We start from the raw sequence: 17,659 nt of genomic DNA, 5'->3' as shown, positions 1-17,659 counted from the left end.
ATCCATCATCTGTTGCTCTGTCCTCTGAACATAGAACAAGCTGCACACATCTTTGAACAAACAATATAATTCACATATACCTTTCCCATGGACAAGAACATTCTTTTATGCAATCCCATTAAGCGCAGCTGAGAAGTTCAAGAAATTCAACATTGATACAAAGCTTACATTCTATATTTCCTTTTTTTTTTTCCTTATGTCCCATCTGTGTCCCTTTGAGCCTCCTCTCCTCCATCCTCAGATCCCATCCAGGATCATCCTTGGCATTTAATTGTCATCTATTTAGACGGTAATTTTTTTTTTTTTTGATTGTGGAAACATATATACAGCCTAAATCTTCCCATTCCACCCCCTCCCTAGCATTCCATTAGTGGGATTAATCCTATTTAGAATGTTGCAGTGCTATCACATTCCCACCATCCCTTTCTAGAAGTTTCCCTTCACCCCAAACAGAAACCCGACACTCATTTCTTAACTCCCCATTGCCCCTTCCCCCACTTCTCGGAACCCCTACTCTACTTTTCATCTCTATGGTCATATTCTCTGATACTTTCTTTGTATTCACTGTGGGGCTTAAATTTAACATCTTAAATCTATAACAATCTTGTTTTTCTTTGATACCAACTTAACTTCAATATGACACATAAACTATGTTCCTATACTCCCTCATTCCCCCACCTTTATGTAGTTCTTGTCAAAAATTACATATTTTACATTGAGTCCAAAACCACTGATTTATCATTATAGTTTATGTATTTTAGATCCTGTAGGAAGTAAATAGTGGAGTTACAAATAAAAAATACAGTAGTATTGGCATTTATATTTACCATGTGATCTTTACTGGTAATCTTTATTTCTTCATGTAGTTTCAGTCAATTGTTTAGTGTCCCTTCCTTTCAGCCTGCTCAGCTCCCTTTAGCATTTCTTATAGGACTGATCTATTGGTGGTGAAGTCCCTCAGCTTTTGATTATCCGGAAATGTTTTCATCTCCCCCTCATTTTTACCCTCCAGGTGTTTGTGATTTCTCCAAGTCTCTGATGGTTATTGACTTCTATTTATATTCCATTGTGGTCAGAGAATGTGCTTTGAACAAATTCATTTTTTTTTTTTTTTAATTTATTGAGGCTTGTTTTTATGTCCCAGCATATGGTCCATTCTGGAGAAAGATCCATGATCACTAGAGAAGAATGTGTCCCCCGGTGACCTGGGATGTAATGTTCTATATATGTTAAAATTCTCTTTATCTCTCTCTCCTCTTTGTTTCTGTGTTGGTAGGACTCTCTTTAGTATCTGAAGCAGGGCAGGTCTTTTATTAGCAAATTCTCTCAGCATTTGTTTGTCTGTGAAAAGTTTAAGCTCTCCCTCAAATTTGAAGGAGAGTTTTGCTGGATAAAGTATTCTTGGTTGGAAATTTTTCTCTCTGAGAATTTTAAATATGTCATGCCACTGCCTTCTCGCCCCATGGTGGCCACTGAGTAGTCACTACTTAGTCTTATGTTGTTTCCTTTGTATGTGGTGAATTGCTTTTCTCTTGCTGCTTTCAGAACTTGCTCCTTCTCTTCAGTATTTGACAGTCTGATCAGAATATGTCTGGGGGTGGGTTTATTTGGATTTATTCTATTTGGAGTTCACTGGGCATTTATGCTTTGTGTATTTATATTGTGTAGAAGGTTTGGGAAGTTTTCCCCAACAATTTCTTTGAATCCTCTTTCTAGACATTTACCCTTCTCTTTCCCTTCTGGGACACCAATGAGTCTTAAATTTGGACGTTTCATTTTTATCTATCGTATCCCGGAGATCCATTTTGATTTTTTCGATTTTTCCCCCATTCTTTCTTTTGTTCTTTCATTTTCTGTTCTGTGGTCCTCGAGGAGGCTGAGTTGTTGTTCAGCTTCTTCTAATCTTGTATTATGGGTATCCAGAGTCTTTTTAATTTGGCCAACAGTTTCTTTTATTTCCATAAGATCTTCTATTTTTTTATTTACTCTTGCAATTTCTTCTTTATGCTCTTCTAGGGTCTTCTTTATGTCCTTTATATCCTGTGCCATGTTCTTCTTCATGTCCTTTATATCATGTGCCATGCTCTTGTTGCCTGTCTGTAGTTCTTTGATTAATTGCGCCAAATACTGTGTGTCTTCTGATCTTTTGATTTGGGTGTTTTGGTTTGGGTTCTCCATATCGTCTGGTTTTATCATATGCTTTAAGATTTTCTGTTGTTTTTGACGTCTTGGCATTTGCTTTACTTGATCCCTCATTTGTCAGAACTGCAGCTTCGTGGCGTATGCTTTCTCTAACTAACCAGCAGATGGTGTCCGTGAGTCACCTATTCCCCTCAAGTCAGTTCTCCCCAACTTTGTCTTTGTGGTGTGTGTGGGGTCTGTTTCTTGTGGGGTCCAATTGGTGCACCAAATTTGGGTGTGTTGTTGGTGCTGTCCGCTCTGAATGTGGGGTGTGTGTCTGGGTGGTTAGGGAGGCGGGGCAGCTTTAATAATCAAACCTCCCAGGTGTTCCCGGAGATTTAAGGCTGTTGCAGGAGCCTAAGCCTTCATTTCAGTCTTTCCACAGATTGTCTCTGCCGCTGACCCACAAGTCCTTGGTATTCGCGTAGGGTCCCTGGGATTTCTGAGCAGCTCCCCCTTCCCAGCTGTGCTCTTCCAGGACCTCTGCTGAGGGAAGGCTGTGCCATGTCACAAGTGCACGCCGGCCCGTCAGGGAAGCCCTGGTTTGCCGGGCCATGCAGGGGCGCTCCCAGCCTGCTTCAAAGATGGTTGAATGGGACGCGTTAACTTCCCCCTTTTTGCACAGCTCCGCCCTCCCAGCTCTGGGACAGTCAGCCTTGCGTGCACTAAAGGCCACTGTCCATGGCCGGTATTGTGGCGTGTGTGCAGTGCTGCAGGAAAGACTCCCAGTCACACTGGGTTTCTTGGCATGGCTCTGGGCTGTGGGTCCGGCCCTATGCAGGAGCGTCCCCCGTCCGCTGGGAGATGGCTGCAAGGAATGTGGTTTTTTTCTCCTTTTGGCTTCCCTCTGCTTCCCTGGTCTCGAGACAATCAGCAGTGAGTGTGGGAAGGGTTATCCTCCACACCAGACACTGAGGCGTTAGCCCAGCCCGCTCCTGCCGTGAGAACTAGTTCGTCTCCAAACACCAGTCCACCGTTTCCCCACACCGCAGCCGCTGGACTTTCAGCTGGCTCACTCACTCATTTCAGGATGCAGGCTCCTGGTTTCACCAAATGCACGTTCCCTGTGGATTTAGCAGACCTTGTCTGACTGGTGCTATGCTGGAAGTGGTGCTCTGGGTCACTTTCTGGTTTTTGTCTAGTATTTTTCACGGAGGTGTTTTTTGGCTGTCTCACCTAGCCGCCATCTTAGGTTCTCCAGATTTTTTTTTTAAATGCAGGTTTTGTTACTTGGTTGTTTATATAATTGCCCTGAATTTGCTTTTTTCACTGGACAGTATGTCATGATCTCTACAAAGTTAGAATTTATTTATCTATATCTTTTTTTTTTAAGTACTTATTTATGTTTTGTAACATAAAGTTACAGAACAATCATGCATAAAATACAGGATTCCCATAAGACCACTCTATTACTAATAACTTGCATTGGTATGGAACATTTGTTACAATTGATGAAAGCACATTGTTATAATTGTACTATTAACTACAGTCCACGGTTTAACTTAGGGTTCACTATTTGTGCTGTGCAGTTCCAAGGATTTTTACTTTTAAATTTTTATTCAATTACCATAATATACAACTTAAAATTTCCCCCTTTAACCACATTTAAATGTTATTTGATCTAAATCATCTTTTCATCTACTTAATGTATCTGCAATTTATATGTAAAAATGATTTCTTAAAGCATAGGGTTTTGTTTTTGTTTTTGTTTTTGCTTGCTGTCTCCCCTTGCCTTTAAGTTAATTGTGCTAACTATTCTCTTATACCTTATATAATCATATGTATACATATATGCGGGGTATAAGGGGCTGTTTGCTTTACAAAGACAGGATTTTATATATATATTTCACTGCACTTTACTTTTCTCATTCAACAATACCTTATGAAAATTCCTCCATGTCCTGGTATGGTTTTAACTCATTCTTTTTTTTAAGGCAGATTTAATGAGGTATAATTTATATATCATAAAGTTGCCCATTTTAATTTATGGTTTGACGTGTTTTCATAAATTATACACCTGTACAGACATTACCATAATTCAGTTTAGAACACTCCATCACCCCCAAAAGTTTCCTTGTATCTCTTGGTAGTCAGCCCTTCTCCCATCCTGCAGCCCAAGGCAACTACTAATGCACATTCTATCTCTTAAGTTTTGCCTTTTCTAAAAATTTCATATAAATGGAATCTTGCAATATTTAGTCTGTTTGGCTTCTTTCACTTAACATAATGTTTTTTAATTCATCCATGTTTTAGCATGTACCGGTAGTTCTTAGCTTTTACTGTTGAGTAGTATTCTGTTGTTTGGATATATATTACATTTTGTTTATCCATTCACCAGTTGATGTAAAACAGATGACTTATACCCTTTCTTCAAATAAAGTCTTTCACAGAATCCTAAAATCTTTCATTTGATCCTTTCAAGACCAATGATAATAGAACCCGCTTTGATACTTGGAAGAGTAGTTTGCTCAGAGTTGTACCTTTTTAAACCTAGGCTCCAAGGAATATAGTTTGAAAATCATCAATTTAAAGCATGGTCTAAAAATTTCCTACTCTTTGTTAAGAGATTGTGTATATAATTGCTATATTGAGATGAAGTAAAATGATGTAAAACTTGCTGTGCTTGATAATACTTTTTTTTAAAAAAAGTATTTTTCCCTTTGTGTAAAATTTGGCTTTTCTGCTAGTACTGTAGAACGGAAATGGGATATGATTTCATGCCTATTTGGTGGAATGCTGTCCATTTTAGTGGACTTCCATTTTTACCTTTCTAGTTATTCATATTTTTTTTTTTTTTTCACTCAGGCAATTATTATAGTTTGCGTTCTCAGCATGAGAAAGCAGCCTTATATTTTCAGAGAGCCCTAAAATTGAACCCTCGGTATCTTGGGGCCTGGACGCTGATGGGACATGAATACATGGAAATGAAGAATACGTCTGCTGCTATCCAGGCTTATAGGTGGGCTTCTAGATAGGAGATGAGATGGAGCACATCACTGTGATGTTAGGAGCCTCTGTGGGAGCCTTTAAGTTGTTAACCTTGATTCTGCCCTCTTATCAGTCTCTCTTTTCCATTTCTTAGACATGCCATTGAGGTCAACAAGCGGGACTACAGAGCCTGGTATGGCCTTGGGCAGACCTATGAAATCCTCAAGATGCCATTTTACTGTCTTTATTATTATAGACGGGCCCACCAGCTTCGGTAAGTCTGGCCACTTGGTAGTGTGTTTGGAGTGGAAAGGGCTGAGAAGTTTCTTTTTCATTTGGTAGCTGCTGAAAAATTACAGTGAATGGTTTTGACTCTTTGAGACAAGAGTTTAAACTTACTGTACGCTATTTGGACATTTTTATTTAGTCAGTTAATAAATTTAGTCAATTTATTTCACTAATTGATTAATAGTATGATTGGGAACAAAGTAGTATAATTGTATGATACATTGAATCACAGCCTAGTCCTTGCATAGATTTGAAATAGTGGTGGTGGTGGTTCCTCAAGAGAAGACTTTAGTTACTGTGAAAGTCTTTGCTCAGACTGCGTGTTCCTCTTCTCTCTCAGGCCCAATGATTCTCGTATGCTAGTTGCTTTAGGAGAATGTTATGAGAAACTCAATCAACTTGTGGAAGCCAAAAAGGTAACCTGATATTTGGTCCTGGTGAATTTGCATGGAAATCTGCTGTTTGGATGAAGGTTGGGCTATCTGTGCTGTAATTTTTCCTTCATTCCAATCAGTTGGCACAATAATCTCTGAACATTTATAGATACATAGGGAAAGCAAAGCTGGGCTGAAATCATCAGCAGGAATTTTCATCATGTAGCCTGGGCCTACTAGCACTAGTGAAAACTGAATAGATGCTTTTGCATTCTGAAAGTCTGGACTTTGGGAAAACTCGCATAGTCTGATCTTTTATGAGTCATGGTACATCAAGTAATGGTTAAAGTGACCAGTTTATTTTTTTGACAGTGTTATTGGAGAGCATATGCTGTGGGAGATGTGGAGAAAATGGCTCTGGTGAAACTGGCAAAGTGAGTGAAAAGAATGAAATGCTATTGCTATTTCTGTTGGCTTTTCTGGCATGGTGGGTCCTGTATGCTCTAGAGCCTCCCAGCCATCAGCCTAAGTGAATGTGGGATATAGCAGGATTTTTGAATGCTGGTCTGGGAATTTAGCCAGCTAGATTCTAGAGAATGGAACTTTTCTTTGAAGGGGGTTTTATTTTCTTATGAGGCAAGGGATCAAAAATGAACTGAGGAAAGAAATGAGATTAAATTTCCACGTGAGGAAAACTACTTTAAGTATTGATCTGCTTCTAATAAGGACAAGGAAAATTAGGAATAACTCATAAATAGTAGACAAAGAGGGAGTTCCTAAACATGATTTTATTCTTGCTAGTTCTTTTCTGGATTCTCAGAAAAAAATCTGAGTTGCTTGGTATCTTTTAAAATCTCATTCTAGGTGTTATTAGAGAATTTTTGCAGAGGTATATTTCCCATATTAAGTATTTACTAAATCTCCCTCCATCACCAGTAGCAGAATAAGGGTTCTAAGCTTTTATAACAATAGCCATCATATTTGCTGGGAACTAATACTGTTCTTGGGCCTAGTATGCCATTTTTGTCACAATTTGTACTTGTCTGTGTATTGTTATTTTTTTGGTCTTAATTTTGTTTTACTGTTTACTGCTAGCTTGCCTTCAGATCTGTTTTGTACTTAAAGACCAATTTCTTTTGTAGGCTTCATGAACAGTTGACCGAGTCAGAACAGGCTGCCCAGTGTTACATCAAATATATCCAAGATATATATTCCTGTGGGGTATGTTATCATGAGCATGGGAATTGGGTTACTGATCTTGTTCTTACCAGTTCAGTTATTCCTGCTTTCCCTATCTAGGAAATAGTGGAACACTTGGAGGAGAGCACTGCTTTCCGCTATCTGGCCCAGTATTATTTTAAGTGTAAGCTGTGGGATGAAGCTTCAGCTTGTGCCCAAAAGTGTTGTGCATTCAATGATGTGAGTATCAGTTCTTTATTAAATGGTTTGTTTAGATTTTAGGCTAGAATATATGATCTTTACCATGATCTGGGGATGGGAGATGGATATGTAGGTATGTATGTGTACAGGCTGCCTTGATCTATGGAATTTATAAATCATTGTTTTAAAAAACCAATTTTAGAATAATCTTGACCATATTGTTAAACAATTACCTGACTTTGTTTCAGACCCGGGAAGAAGGTAAGGCCTTGCTCCGGCAAATCCTGCAGCTTCGGAACCAGGGCGAGACTCCCAGCACTGAGATACCTGCTCCCTTTTTCCTTCCTGCTTCCTTGTCTGCTAACAACACTCCCACACGGAGAGTTTCTCCACTCAACCTGTCTTCAGTCACACCTTAGTTGGCTACTTTCAAGCCAACACATTGCTAAACCCATTTTAAGCCTTACCTCCATATAGGGAAAAGTCATGTCTATTCTTCAACAGATGAAAACAGCTCCTTGGGGATGCTTTATAGAATCATCTTGAGAGGCAGGCTAACAGACGGATCCTGGCAGAATTAGACAGTCTTTTGCCAGTTAAAAGTACTTCTGTCTCTCTTCTGTTCAGAGAATGGCTATAGATGTTGGCCTTCTTCCCAGACCCGTTTCCCCTCCACACCCAAACATCCCTTTTACAACATTTTAGTACAGGAAATGCCACAGGAAGAAAGTTTTAGTGCTGCTTTGAGTAGGAGGGGATTTCTTTAGAGGCAAGAAAGGGAGAAAGATCTGCCACTCTATCCTCTGCTGGCTAGGGATACGGGATACCTCAGGAGGTCAGGGCACTGGATAGCCATGACCTCCTTGGATTCGCTGAGCATGGCTCTTATTTGGATGTCAGAAATTAGGTTTAAAGAGTGAAACTATACATTTACCCTAGGGAGACATTCTTCCAAAACACAGTTTTGAGAAGGATCCTTCTAGAAGCTTTCAAATTTAAAGTAATTTATTGGAGTTGAATGAAAGAAGGGCAAAAAGAATCTTAAGTATGGAACTGCTGATGGCACTGAGGACAAAAGATGTTTTCCATGGCATAACTATCCCTCTACCAAAGCAAAACAAGGAGACAGGAATATAAATAATTTTCTGGACATTTGAAAATGATAACTTGTATGACTGTACAAACTGAGAATAAACACCTAGGGTGGTCTGTTTTAATAAAAGTTTTTGATATGATTGTCTGGGCTTTTTTCCCCCTATCTCCAACAGAATACTTTTTCTCAGTCTTCACCTAACTAGACAAGGTAAAGGAAATCATTCTTGCTGTGCTCTAGGAGGGCTTCAGGCCTGTACATGTGAGTTCAGTAGGAGGTAATATGTATGCTATGACTATAATATCAGCTGTCATGAATTTGTACAGCAGATGCTATGGATCATTCTGAGTCAGGGCCAGCCTTCCTTTTTTCTTTTTCCAGGAACATGTTTGTTTCCCATTTACTGCCTAATGTATGACACTTCATTTTATATTAAGGAAGGTTTAGAAAATCTAAAGCCCCTTGCATTCATTTTTTACCAAGCCTTCTTAGGCAAGCTCTACAAGTTACTGATTTCCGCTGCCATTCCTATACAAGGGTTCCTGTGGGTTCCAAATGGTGTTTTATTCTCAATCTTTCTGCCCCTTTTATAATTTGATTTAATGATTTTGCCAAATTTAGAATTCATATTTAAAAACAATATCTTTATTTAATATAACTTTTTTGTGTGCATAGAAACCATATAAGTAAAAAATGTGAGATTATATAGGTGATTATATTACAAAAGGGGAAAACCAACTAGTATCCAAGTATTACATTTTGGATAGAGTTCCAGGTATAGGGTAAAGCTTAAAAGAGAGCTGCTACTTATGTTGAGCAGCTTACCCACCTCAGGGCAATGATTGCTCTCTCCTTTCCCATAGCCTTAGTATTTTTTGCCAAAAGGCCCAGATTTGAGTAAAGGGGTGCGTCGTGAACGCAGAATCCGGGCATAAGGGCTGCAGTCTGTTGAGCTTTGGCAGGTGGGTGTTCGGGGAAGTAAGTTTCGAAGGAATGGTTTCTTCCCTGGGGGTTGCTGGTTTGGTTGCTGGTTTTCCTGGTTGGCACCAAGGCGCTTTTTGACAGAAGAAGCCTGGCCTTGGAGTTTTAGCACAGTATGATACTGCTCAGCAATGCATGCTGCCTTCTTCCGAAGGTCCAGTTTTACTAGCATCATGTTATTCTGCAGTTCAGCCAGGGTTTGGTCCTAAGGAAAATCAATAAAGTTATAAAAAATATATTTCCATCTGGTATATTAGGAAACAAGGGGGCAAGATAATACATGCCATGCAAGGGATAAAGATTATCCCTTTAAGATCAAAGCTTATAATTGAATAGGGGGTATTTTCTTTGAGACCCAAACATAAACAGCACTAAAGAGAATGACATTTTTAAAAGGTAAGGTGGAATGAACTTGAATAAATTACTTAACCTTCAAAAGCCTTTAGGTTTAGGTTATCAAATTAAGTGCTGTATTTAATCTTGTCTAAGACGTACATTTTATTTTACATTTTAACATCTCTGGAGTCAGGATGCACCTTACAATCAGTGACATCTGAGATGAAATATGATAGTATCTGCCTCCCTAGGATTGTTATGACAGAAGAAGTGCCTATAAATCATTTAGCAGAGTGCCTGGTAAATGCTTATCAAAGAGTAGGAATATCTCTCCCCTCCCCCACCTACACACCATAAGATCACCTAAAAATCTTTACCTTTCTCTTCTCATTCTCCTCAAATATACATTGGAGTAGGCTGGATGGGGGAGAAGGGAGTATATAGGTTGCTCTAACCTGTTTGATTAAGATGTCATCACAAGTGGTCAAGGCTTGGCGAAGTTTCCCTGCCCCAGTGCTGTGGCAACATGCTCTTTCTGCTGTTTGAAGAGACTCACCAAGTTTCTGAAGTTCTGTTCGCAGTAGCCTTATATTCTGAAAAGGAATAGGAATCAGATTGTGGCTAAGATCAACTAAAATAGTGATCTGGAGGAGTCAAGTAGCCATTTGAAGAGAAATAAAAATAGAAAGGCTATAATAGCCGAAGAAATAGCCACTCTTGAGGACCAAGGGCAAAAAACGTCCCATCCTCACACAAACCAGGGATTAAGTGTTGAAAATTGTCCTGAGTAAGAGTTTTAGTAACAGAGAAAGGTAATCACCTTCTGGCCCTCCTCTAGCTTCTTGTCCACATCAGTGGTAAAGGGCTTGGCTGAGGGTGGTGGTTCTAACATTTTCTGATACTTCCGTAGCTCTGAGGGGAGGAAAGAGAAGACTTAAATATGTAGGCTTTCTAGCCTTGGACTGACATACTCTTTAACTGAGTTAATAGTAGTCTGCAGCAAATATAAAAAAGCCACATGCATCCTAGAGTGAAAAGTCAAAGGAATGTAGCTAGAAGTTGAGTAAGTAATGTTAGACTTGAAAACAAGGGAAACTTCTGGGATTATGAAAATGTTCTGTATCTTGTTCTAAGTGGCATGAGATGAGTGCATACATATGTCAAAATCCATTGAGCTGTTTAAGATTTGTGCATTTTACCATATGTAATTTATACCTCAATTATGATGGGGGAGCTAAATCTATGAGAACTCCTGTGAAGATGAATTTTAAGAAATCATTAAAGACTCTCTTTAAATGGAAACCTATAAGATACTAATCCAAAGTTTCTACCCTGAACCACTGTCATGCTCCCTTGCTTTCTCTCCGTCCTCACCTTCAGTGGTGAAGTTCAGCTCTGCTTTGCACTGTTCCAGTTTAGCTTTAACTTCCTGGAGCTGATGGGTAGAGTTAGAAGCTGCCAACCGTTGAGACCGCCGTAGGGACAATTCAGATCCTGATTGTGGGTGGGTCACTGGCTGCTGTCTGGCTTCCTGCAAGAGGGCTTCTAGCTCGTCAATCTTTTCATCTCGCTCCTAAGAGGGAAGCAGAGAGCATAGTTCCATCCAGACTCAGACAAACACTGCAGGAATAGATGACTGAACAAATAAGCAAAATTTCCGGATACCAAGCCTTGAAAGCCTGTTTGTTAGCACTCATCCCATTTCCTGGCCAACTAAACTCAATTCACAAGACAGATTGAACAAATACAAAGCACTAGGTGGAATAGAGAGGAAAGTGGGTTACACTTGTCCTTACCAGAGTTAATAAAATCTTGCTCACCTTAGGCAAACTGGTGATAGGAATCTGAGAAGCTAGTTGAGGGTTGGTTCAGGACAACTCACCTGAAGTTCTTCTTGGTAAAAAGTTGTCAGTGACTCCTTGAGGATCTTTAGTTTCTCTTCATACATTTCCTCCAGCAGTTCCTTCTGAGTGTCCAAATGTTCACTGTCAGAAAGAAAAGAAGTAAGTGAAGATTCCGAGGACAGACTTTGAGGCGCAATTCCATCCCAATCCCTACCCCCCACTCCCTTGTTCAGGTGACAGAGCAAAAGGGATCACTCAGCCATCACCTGCACCACTGTTCCCGCTGTTGCATCTGCTCCACCATCTCATTGCAAATTTCATCACGGAGCTGCATTTCCAGCTGCAACTTTTCCTGTCGTTCTTTCAAAAGCAGTACTTTCATGGCTTCCACCACCTGTAGGAGCTCCTATGGGGAGGACACACAGGTCAGAGGTCATCAGATGTCCATGTCCCAAAAAAGGCACTGGCCCACCTAGAAGGCAGCATGGAAAATGTGTAGCCCTCAAGCTGTTGCACCAAAGCCTCCTTGCATTCTCACCTCCTTGCCATACATGGAGATGTCAGCTTCATTTTCAATGTCTTCATCAAGGCCTGCTTCTGGCTTAGACCCTGTCTCTAAGCTGGGGGATGCTTGTAGACTGTGTTCCTTGATGAATGAATGCAGGGATGGGAATCCCAGTTGCACATGCGGGACATGGACAAGCTAGAGCAGGAAAAAACATCTTAATTGTTCCCGTAATTAGTCCCTTGTAGTTTCTTGAAACAAGGGTACCAACCCAAAGTGAGCATAACTACCATATCTCCAGCATCTCACCTGGCTGGCAATGGCTGAGAACTTGGCCACATGAAGGGTTTCATCATAGGTAGATGCACAGGGATTCACATTGACAATCATACAGGAGCGGCCTCGGCCCGTGAAGAAGGCTTGGAACACTCGAGTCAACTTGCTGTCACGGAAGGGAACCAGGTTCTGCTTTGACCTGGCAGGGAATCAGAGAGAATAGAGCTGTGAGCAGAACTCCAACCCTTGGGGTATCCCAGCACTGTCCTCGGTGGTGCTGAGAAAGTCTCTTAGTAAATTGTAGAGCTCCAGGCCAGCCCAGCTTACAGCTTGCAGTCAAGAGCTTACCGGTTCTGCTGGTTTTGTCGCAGCACAGCAATACAGCGGCCCAAGGTGTGCAGAGAAGTGTTAATGTTTCCTGCTTCCTTCAGCCGCTCGCCACTTTTTTGATCTTTGCAGCGCTCTGAGCCAGCCAGATCACAGAGTGACAGCCTAGAATGATGGACAGGATCTGATTTAAGGACCCCACATGTTATGAACTTTCTAGCCCTTCATGTAGTTCTAGAGAGGGACGGGCCCGCCAGAATCTCTGTACCCAAGGAAGGGGAACATAGGAACGAATACAGGTAATTCCTCTGAGGACTTCCCACACACTACATTTATGGCCTAGAAGCCCAAATTTCTAAACAGAAAAACTTACTCGCTGATCTTGGGGACTATATCCCCTTCCCCCTGAAGGTGTAGGATCCGGATTGAGAAGATGCTGTGACTAAAAGTTAAGAAAAAAAAGTCACTGTATACCTTCCATGGCTGGATGAAGGACTTGTTTCCTGGAAAATAATGAAGGGTTGACTCACCTGCGGCTGGAATTCTGATTCAGGTGGGTGCTGGCAAAGCTCTGGTTCTTACGACCCACTTTCAGGAGTTTCCAGGCCTCCTCAGCATCGTTAACATGAATCCAATTGAGGTCTGAGGCCAAAGGAGAAAAGGGCATAAGACGGGAGCACTCACCTCTTCCTAGTTTCTCCCCAAACGCCTTCCAGGGTTCATGCCAGCTCCTGTGCTTCCCCATACCTTTCACATAGGGATTGCCATTCTGATCTTCACACAGCCGCAGAGTCTGCCTCTTGCGCTGCTGGCTAGTTGGTTCTAACAGGTCATAGATCATCTCATTGTAGATCTCAAAGAAGGAGATCCAGATGGAGAAGCGGATGTCTGCTGGGACACTTACCGGGGCCGTGTCTGGCTGTGCCCATCGTTCACTTGTTTCTGGGGAAGAAGCCAATGTACAGGGCATTAATTTAGAGCAGTCCATCTCCCTTTTGGCCTGTAGGGATTTGGAAGGCAGAACCCAGGCTGCCAACCTCTGGTCTGCACCTCTGGCAGCTGTTGGGGCAGAAAGTAGGTTCCTACTGTTACCTGGTGCAGAGACTAATCATGGTACATACCATCCAGCTGGCTACTACTGGTAAATTGACTGCTGGAGGAGAGTCCAGCAATGCCACTATCAAAGCTGGTGCTGGTACCCATCTGCAGATTTTCAATGTAGACGCTCCGTTTCAGGGAAGTGGACAGCTCTTCCTGGACGGGCCCAGAGAGGAGATAAGCATAAAATTTTGCAGAGATTTGTTCCCCCACCCTTGCCTCCATGGACATCAACACTTTACCTCTTGGAAGCCTCCATTTAGCAGGGCCAGCTTCTTCATTTCTTCCTGCCTGATCTGCTTGCTGTCTAGCCATATTACCTCATTGGAGAGCAAGGGCTTCAGATCAGGTACTGGATGAAATTGGCCTTGGAGACTATTGAAGATCAGAGCCAGGGACCGGGGCAGGATCCCTCCATCCTTGATGGTACCTGGAGGAATATGAAAGGTGGAGAGCTGAGGCAAGTGCCTTTCTTGCCCCAACTCAGAACATCAAAAGGCAAAGTTAACACCCCACAGGCCAGTCAGCAATTCTATTAGGTTTTTCTACTCACCTTGAATTGTGTGGGTTTTCCCTGAGTTGGTGACTCCATATGTGTAGATGAGCCAGTTCTGCCCTTTGAGTACATCCTTTACCATCTCCTTTACAGTTAGGTTGAAGAAGGATGCCTGTCCCACTTCTGGCCCAAAGATCTAGAGACAAAGCCAGTGAGTCCTGCCCACGCTTCACCTCCCACTCTCCTCTTGTGCAGATATATTCCCCATTCCTGGGTGACTGGCTCTGGAGACAACTTCAAACAGCTTCTTTCTGAAGTGCCTCAAGCTTCTCCCTAAATATTGATGACTCAACCATTCTCTGCTAGTCCATCTTTCATCCAAATCAACAAATATGTATGGAATGCTGTGCACTAAGTGCAGTGCTACACAACGGGGCAGTTTAATGGTCACAATGAGCTTTAGAAATGGAAGGATCTGCATCCAAGTCCTAGCTCTATCACTGGCTCGCTCCATGAGAGTAATAATATATGTTACTTCATTGAGCCACGGTATCCTTGTCAGGAAAACAGAAATAATAATAATAATAATGATAGCAATCAGAGCCATAAATTAATGCATATAAAGTACTTCAGACAGTAACTAGCACATAACAGTGCCACCCAAATTGTAGATGTGCACGTGTGTATGTATGTACATGTATATATGTCTTTATATATATGCATATGCATACATGAATATATACACATAGACATACATACATACAGAGAGGGAGTGACCCACATATAAACACACACCTTAGGATCTCACAATAAAGTAGAGACGTTTTCTTTCTAGAGAGGAAATGAAGTTGCCCCTAGATGCTGGTCCCTTGTTCACAGTCCAGTACCTTCATACCTGGGAAAAGGTGAACTTGTGGGTAGCCTGTCCAATTCCTCGCTCATTGCTCTTCAGGGCAAAGGAGTCCTTGGGTGCCTGTAGAACAAGGGTCTCCCCATTCTCAATGCGGACACAGCCCTGTGGAAGGGGGAAACAGTTGTCAGAGAAGGAAGCATTCCTGGGGAGGACTTCTGTGTTACATCATTCTATCTTGAGCCCTTCCTCCTGAGACACTCACCTGATCTTCCTGTCGTTCCAATTCTGAAGGTAACAAGGGCCTGATCCTCAGGAATACTTTCACCTTCTCTGTACTATCCTCAGATGGAACCTGTGGCAGAATTTCAGCCTGAACCAACAGATTATCACAGTACTGACCTCCGAGCAGATGGGCAAACATAGCACAGTTCATAGGAATCATGCTAGTGCTACCCCATTCCACCCCAAAAGTCTCTGTAGTTACTCTGCTTCCACAATCATTCCAACTCATATGAACTTTCTCACTACTCTTTCACTCTTCCCTGTCTCATCAGAATCCTGCAAATGTCAGTGGCCACACTGATTATCTCTGTTAGAATAGGTTGTCTGGTATGAAAATCACAATGTGTTATTATGACAAAGCACAGCAGTTAAGTACATAGAGGCAGACAAACCTGAATTTGAGTCCTAATTCCATCACTTAATAACTATGAGACCTTGATCAAGTTCTTTAAATTCTCTCTGCCTCAGTTTTCTTCATCTGTAGAATGAGATTAATAATAGCACCCAGCTCATTCATTCAACAGATATTTAGAGAGTGCCTACTATGGCCCAGGAAATTTAAGAGGCTCTGATAGTTCACAGTGAGTGATATCATCAAGGATCCTGCCCTTCTCCATAAGAGAGAAGACTTCTGAAGACAAAATGTGACAATGTATGTTAAGTGTTTAATATAGGGCCTGTCTAGTACAGTGGTTGTCTACCAGGGCAAACATCACCACCCCCACCACCCCTGGTTCTGGGGGACATTTAGCAATGTCTGACATTTTTTTTTGGTCACGACTGGTTGGTGTTACTGGCATCCAGTGGGTTGAGGTCTGGAATTCTGCTGAATGTCTTATATGTACAAGATAGCCCCCCACAACAAAGAATTATCCAGCCCCAAATATCAATAATACTGTAGTTAAGAAATGCTGGCCTAGCAAAAAGAAAGGCACAATAAATAGGAACAGTGCTTGATATTATTAAAACCTGAGTGTACATTTCACCTATTTAATGGCACTATGACCTTGTGCAAATTATTTAACAGGACTGGGAGGAACATGATGCTATTTTATTAATGCAATGCTAATACTAACTCTACATTTTTGACAGATCATTATCCTTAATTTTGAATTGCTCTCTCAGAACCTCAGGATTGCTAGTTTTTGACCTCATACCATTCTGCATTGGACAGTTAGTAGGCTGGGGATCTCACTTTCTTACCCCAAGTCACTCCTCAACAAGTTTACCTGTTGCTTGTCCTCCAGGAAGGCAGAGATGACAGAACAGTCTGACAGCAGGTCCTTGCGTATCACAGACCCTAAATCTGCAGCTGTGGACTCAAACATAGGGGAGACAGCCACTTCCTCATCCGACAGCAAGCCCGCTGGTGGAGAAAGGATCCCTTGTGACATGACAGCAGGGACAGCTTTGGTCTAAAGGGACAAGAGTGGGTAGGGAGGAGAAACTTTAAGGACAGAAGGCGTTGCAAATTCTAGGTAAGAAGCAATTCCCTTGCCCTAGGACAAATGGTTCGCCTGCCTGAATTCCTGTTTCTTTTTCCTTCCAAATACTGGCAGAGGGGAAGGGGATGAGAGGAGGAGCTAATTTTTTAATCCCGTTTGAGGCAGCATTTCCAACCTCGAACAGGAACGAAGAGATCCAGCTCCAAAACCAGAAGGCCACGCCGCAAATAGGGTACCTCGCTCTTCGGTGCTATGGCGCATGGGCAGAATCCAAGGTCAGGATCCCCAGAGTCCTTTTCCAACCTCTTCCTCAGACCCACCGCGAAGGCAGAGGTTTTAAGAAAAAAAGAGATGGCGGCGGTTCCCCCTTCTGAAAGCCGTTCCACGAAGGCAAGAGCTGATAACCCGGGCTCCAACACAGCAGCACACTTACCCGAAGCCGCGACACTCGTTCCCCCTCCGGTACTGGCTCACTCACACTCAGCTCCCAAACCTGCCGTCTGGAGCACAACTCCGCCCACGAGGTGCAGCTTTGTTACTGATACATTGTTTTAAATTACGCGCTGCGTTCCCTTGGCCAATCAGACAGAAAAGCCTGAGGCTACCAATCAGCGCAAAGAAAGGGGGCGGGCGAAACAAGAAGACCGTTTGCTTCTGCTTGACCTCTTCACCCTCAGGCAGGTCTGGGTTACCAACTGTCGGGAATTTGGAGTTGAGTCGCCTCGAATTCGTCCGGCTTAACCCTTTATCTTGAACCCTAGACACTTCTTTCCCAAGAAGCCTGGGGCTTCATTTGCCATCCCCGTCCTTACTTAGCAACGCTCCTTTCCCAGGAGCGCACAAGAAAGTTCGTTTAAGGTGCAAGGTCCGTAGTGGAAGGGATGAAGTGGGGGGGGGGGGGGGGGGGGGCGGAGAAAAAAATAAAACAAAACCTACATTTCCCAGGAGCCATCGCGAACAAACGCCCATACT

General features: G+C 42.2%; 2 protein-coding genes across 4 annotated transcripts in view; one reads left to right on the top strand and one right to left on the bottom strand.

Annotated features, from left to right (window-relative positions):
• Positions 1–8,386, top strand: part of CDC23 (cell division cycle 23) — a 54,328-nt gene extending 45,942 nt beyond the window's left edge. For both annotated transcript variants that reach the window (XM_037801745.1, XM_037801746.1), the window contains 7 exons: positions 4,987–5,140; positions 5,264–5,383; positions 5,738–5,813; positions 6,144–6,205; positions 6,914–6,992; positions 7,071–7,190; positions 7,400–8,386. In XM_037801745.1, coding sequence (XP_037657673.1) covers positions 4,987–5,140; positions 5,264–5,383; positions 5,738–5,813; positions 6,144–6,205; positions 6,914–6,992; positions 7,071–7,190; positions 7,400–7,570 — 782 coding nt within the window. In that variant the 3' untranslated portion in view covers positions 7,571–8,386. The remainder of the gene's footprint in view (positions 1–4,986; positions 5,141–5,263; positions 5,384–5,737; positions 5,814–6,143; positions 6,206–6,913; positions 6,993–7,070; positions 7,191–7,399) is intronic.
• Positions 8,387–8,677: 291 nt separating this feature from the next.
• Positions 8,678–17,541, bottom strand: KIF20A (kinesin family member 20A). Of its 2 annotated transcripts, none has more exons than XM_037801096.1 (19): positions 17,121–17,541; positions 16,472–16,657; positions 15,223–15,312; positions 15,003–15,122; positions 14,165–14,303; positions 13,854–14,041; positions 13,635–13,767; positions 13,261–13,455; positions 13,044–13,155; positions 12,887–12,955; positions 12,535–12,678; positions 12,220–12,385; positions 11,944–12,108; positions 11,672–11,811; positions 11,444–11,546; positions 10,936–11,134; positions 10,382–10,473; positions 10,017–10,154; positions 8,678–9,430 (listed from the first exon to the last, which is right to left on the bottom strand). In XM_037801096.1, exons 2-19 carry the CDS (start codon positions 16,634–16,636, stop codon positions 9,110–9,112), a joined length of 2,679 nt encoding a protein of 892 aa, XP_037657024.1. In that variant the 5' UTR covers positions 16,637–16,657; positions 17,121–17,541; the 3' UTR covers positions 8,678–9,109. The 2 variants fall into 2 exon arrangements, with proteins under 2 accessions (XP_037657024.1, XP_037657025.1); XM_037801097.1 differs by lacking the exon at positions 17,121–17,541 and adding an exon at positions 16,924–17,080.
• Positions 17,542–17,659: the final 118 nt, after the last annotated feature.

The sequence above is a fragment of the Choloepus didactylus genome, chromosome 13, assembly GCF_015220235.1.
Source record: "Choloepus didactylus isolate mChoDid1 chromosome 13, mChoDid1.pri, whole genome shotgun sequence".
Lineage (NCBI taxonomy): Eukaryota > Metazoa > Chordata > Mammalia > Pilosa > Megalonychidae > Choloepus > Choloepus didactylus.
Note: the sequence above shows the minus strand (reverse complement) of the source record. Positions and strands in the feature narration are given on the sequence as shown.

Coding starts and splice junctions, on each gene's coding strand:
- KIF20A (XM_037801096.1), bottom strand. CDS start 16,636: ATGTCACAAGGGATCCTTTCTCCACCAGCGGGCTTGCTGTCGGATGAG. Junction 14,304..15,002: donor ACAAGTTCACCTTTTCCCAG/GTATGAAGGTAC, acceptor CTTTGTCTCTAG/ATCTTTGGGCCAGAAGTGGG. Junction 12,109..12,219: donor TCTCAGCCATTGCCAGCCAG/GTGAGATGCTGG, acceptor TTCCTGCTCTAG/CTTGTCCATGTCCCGCATGT.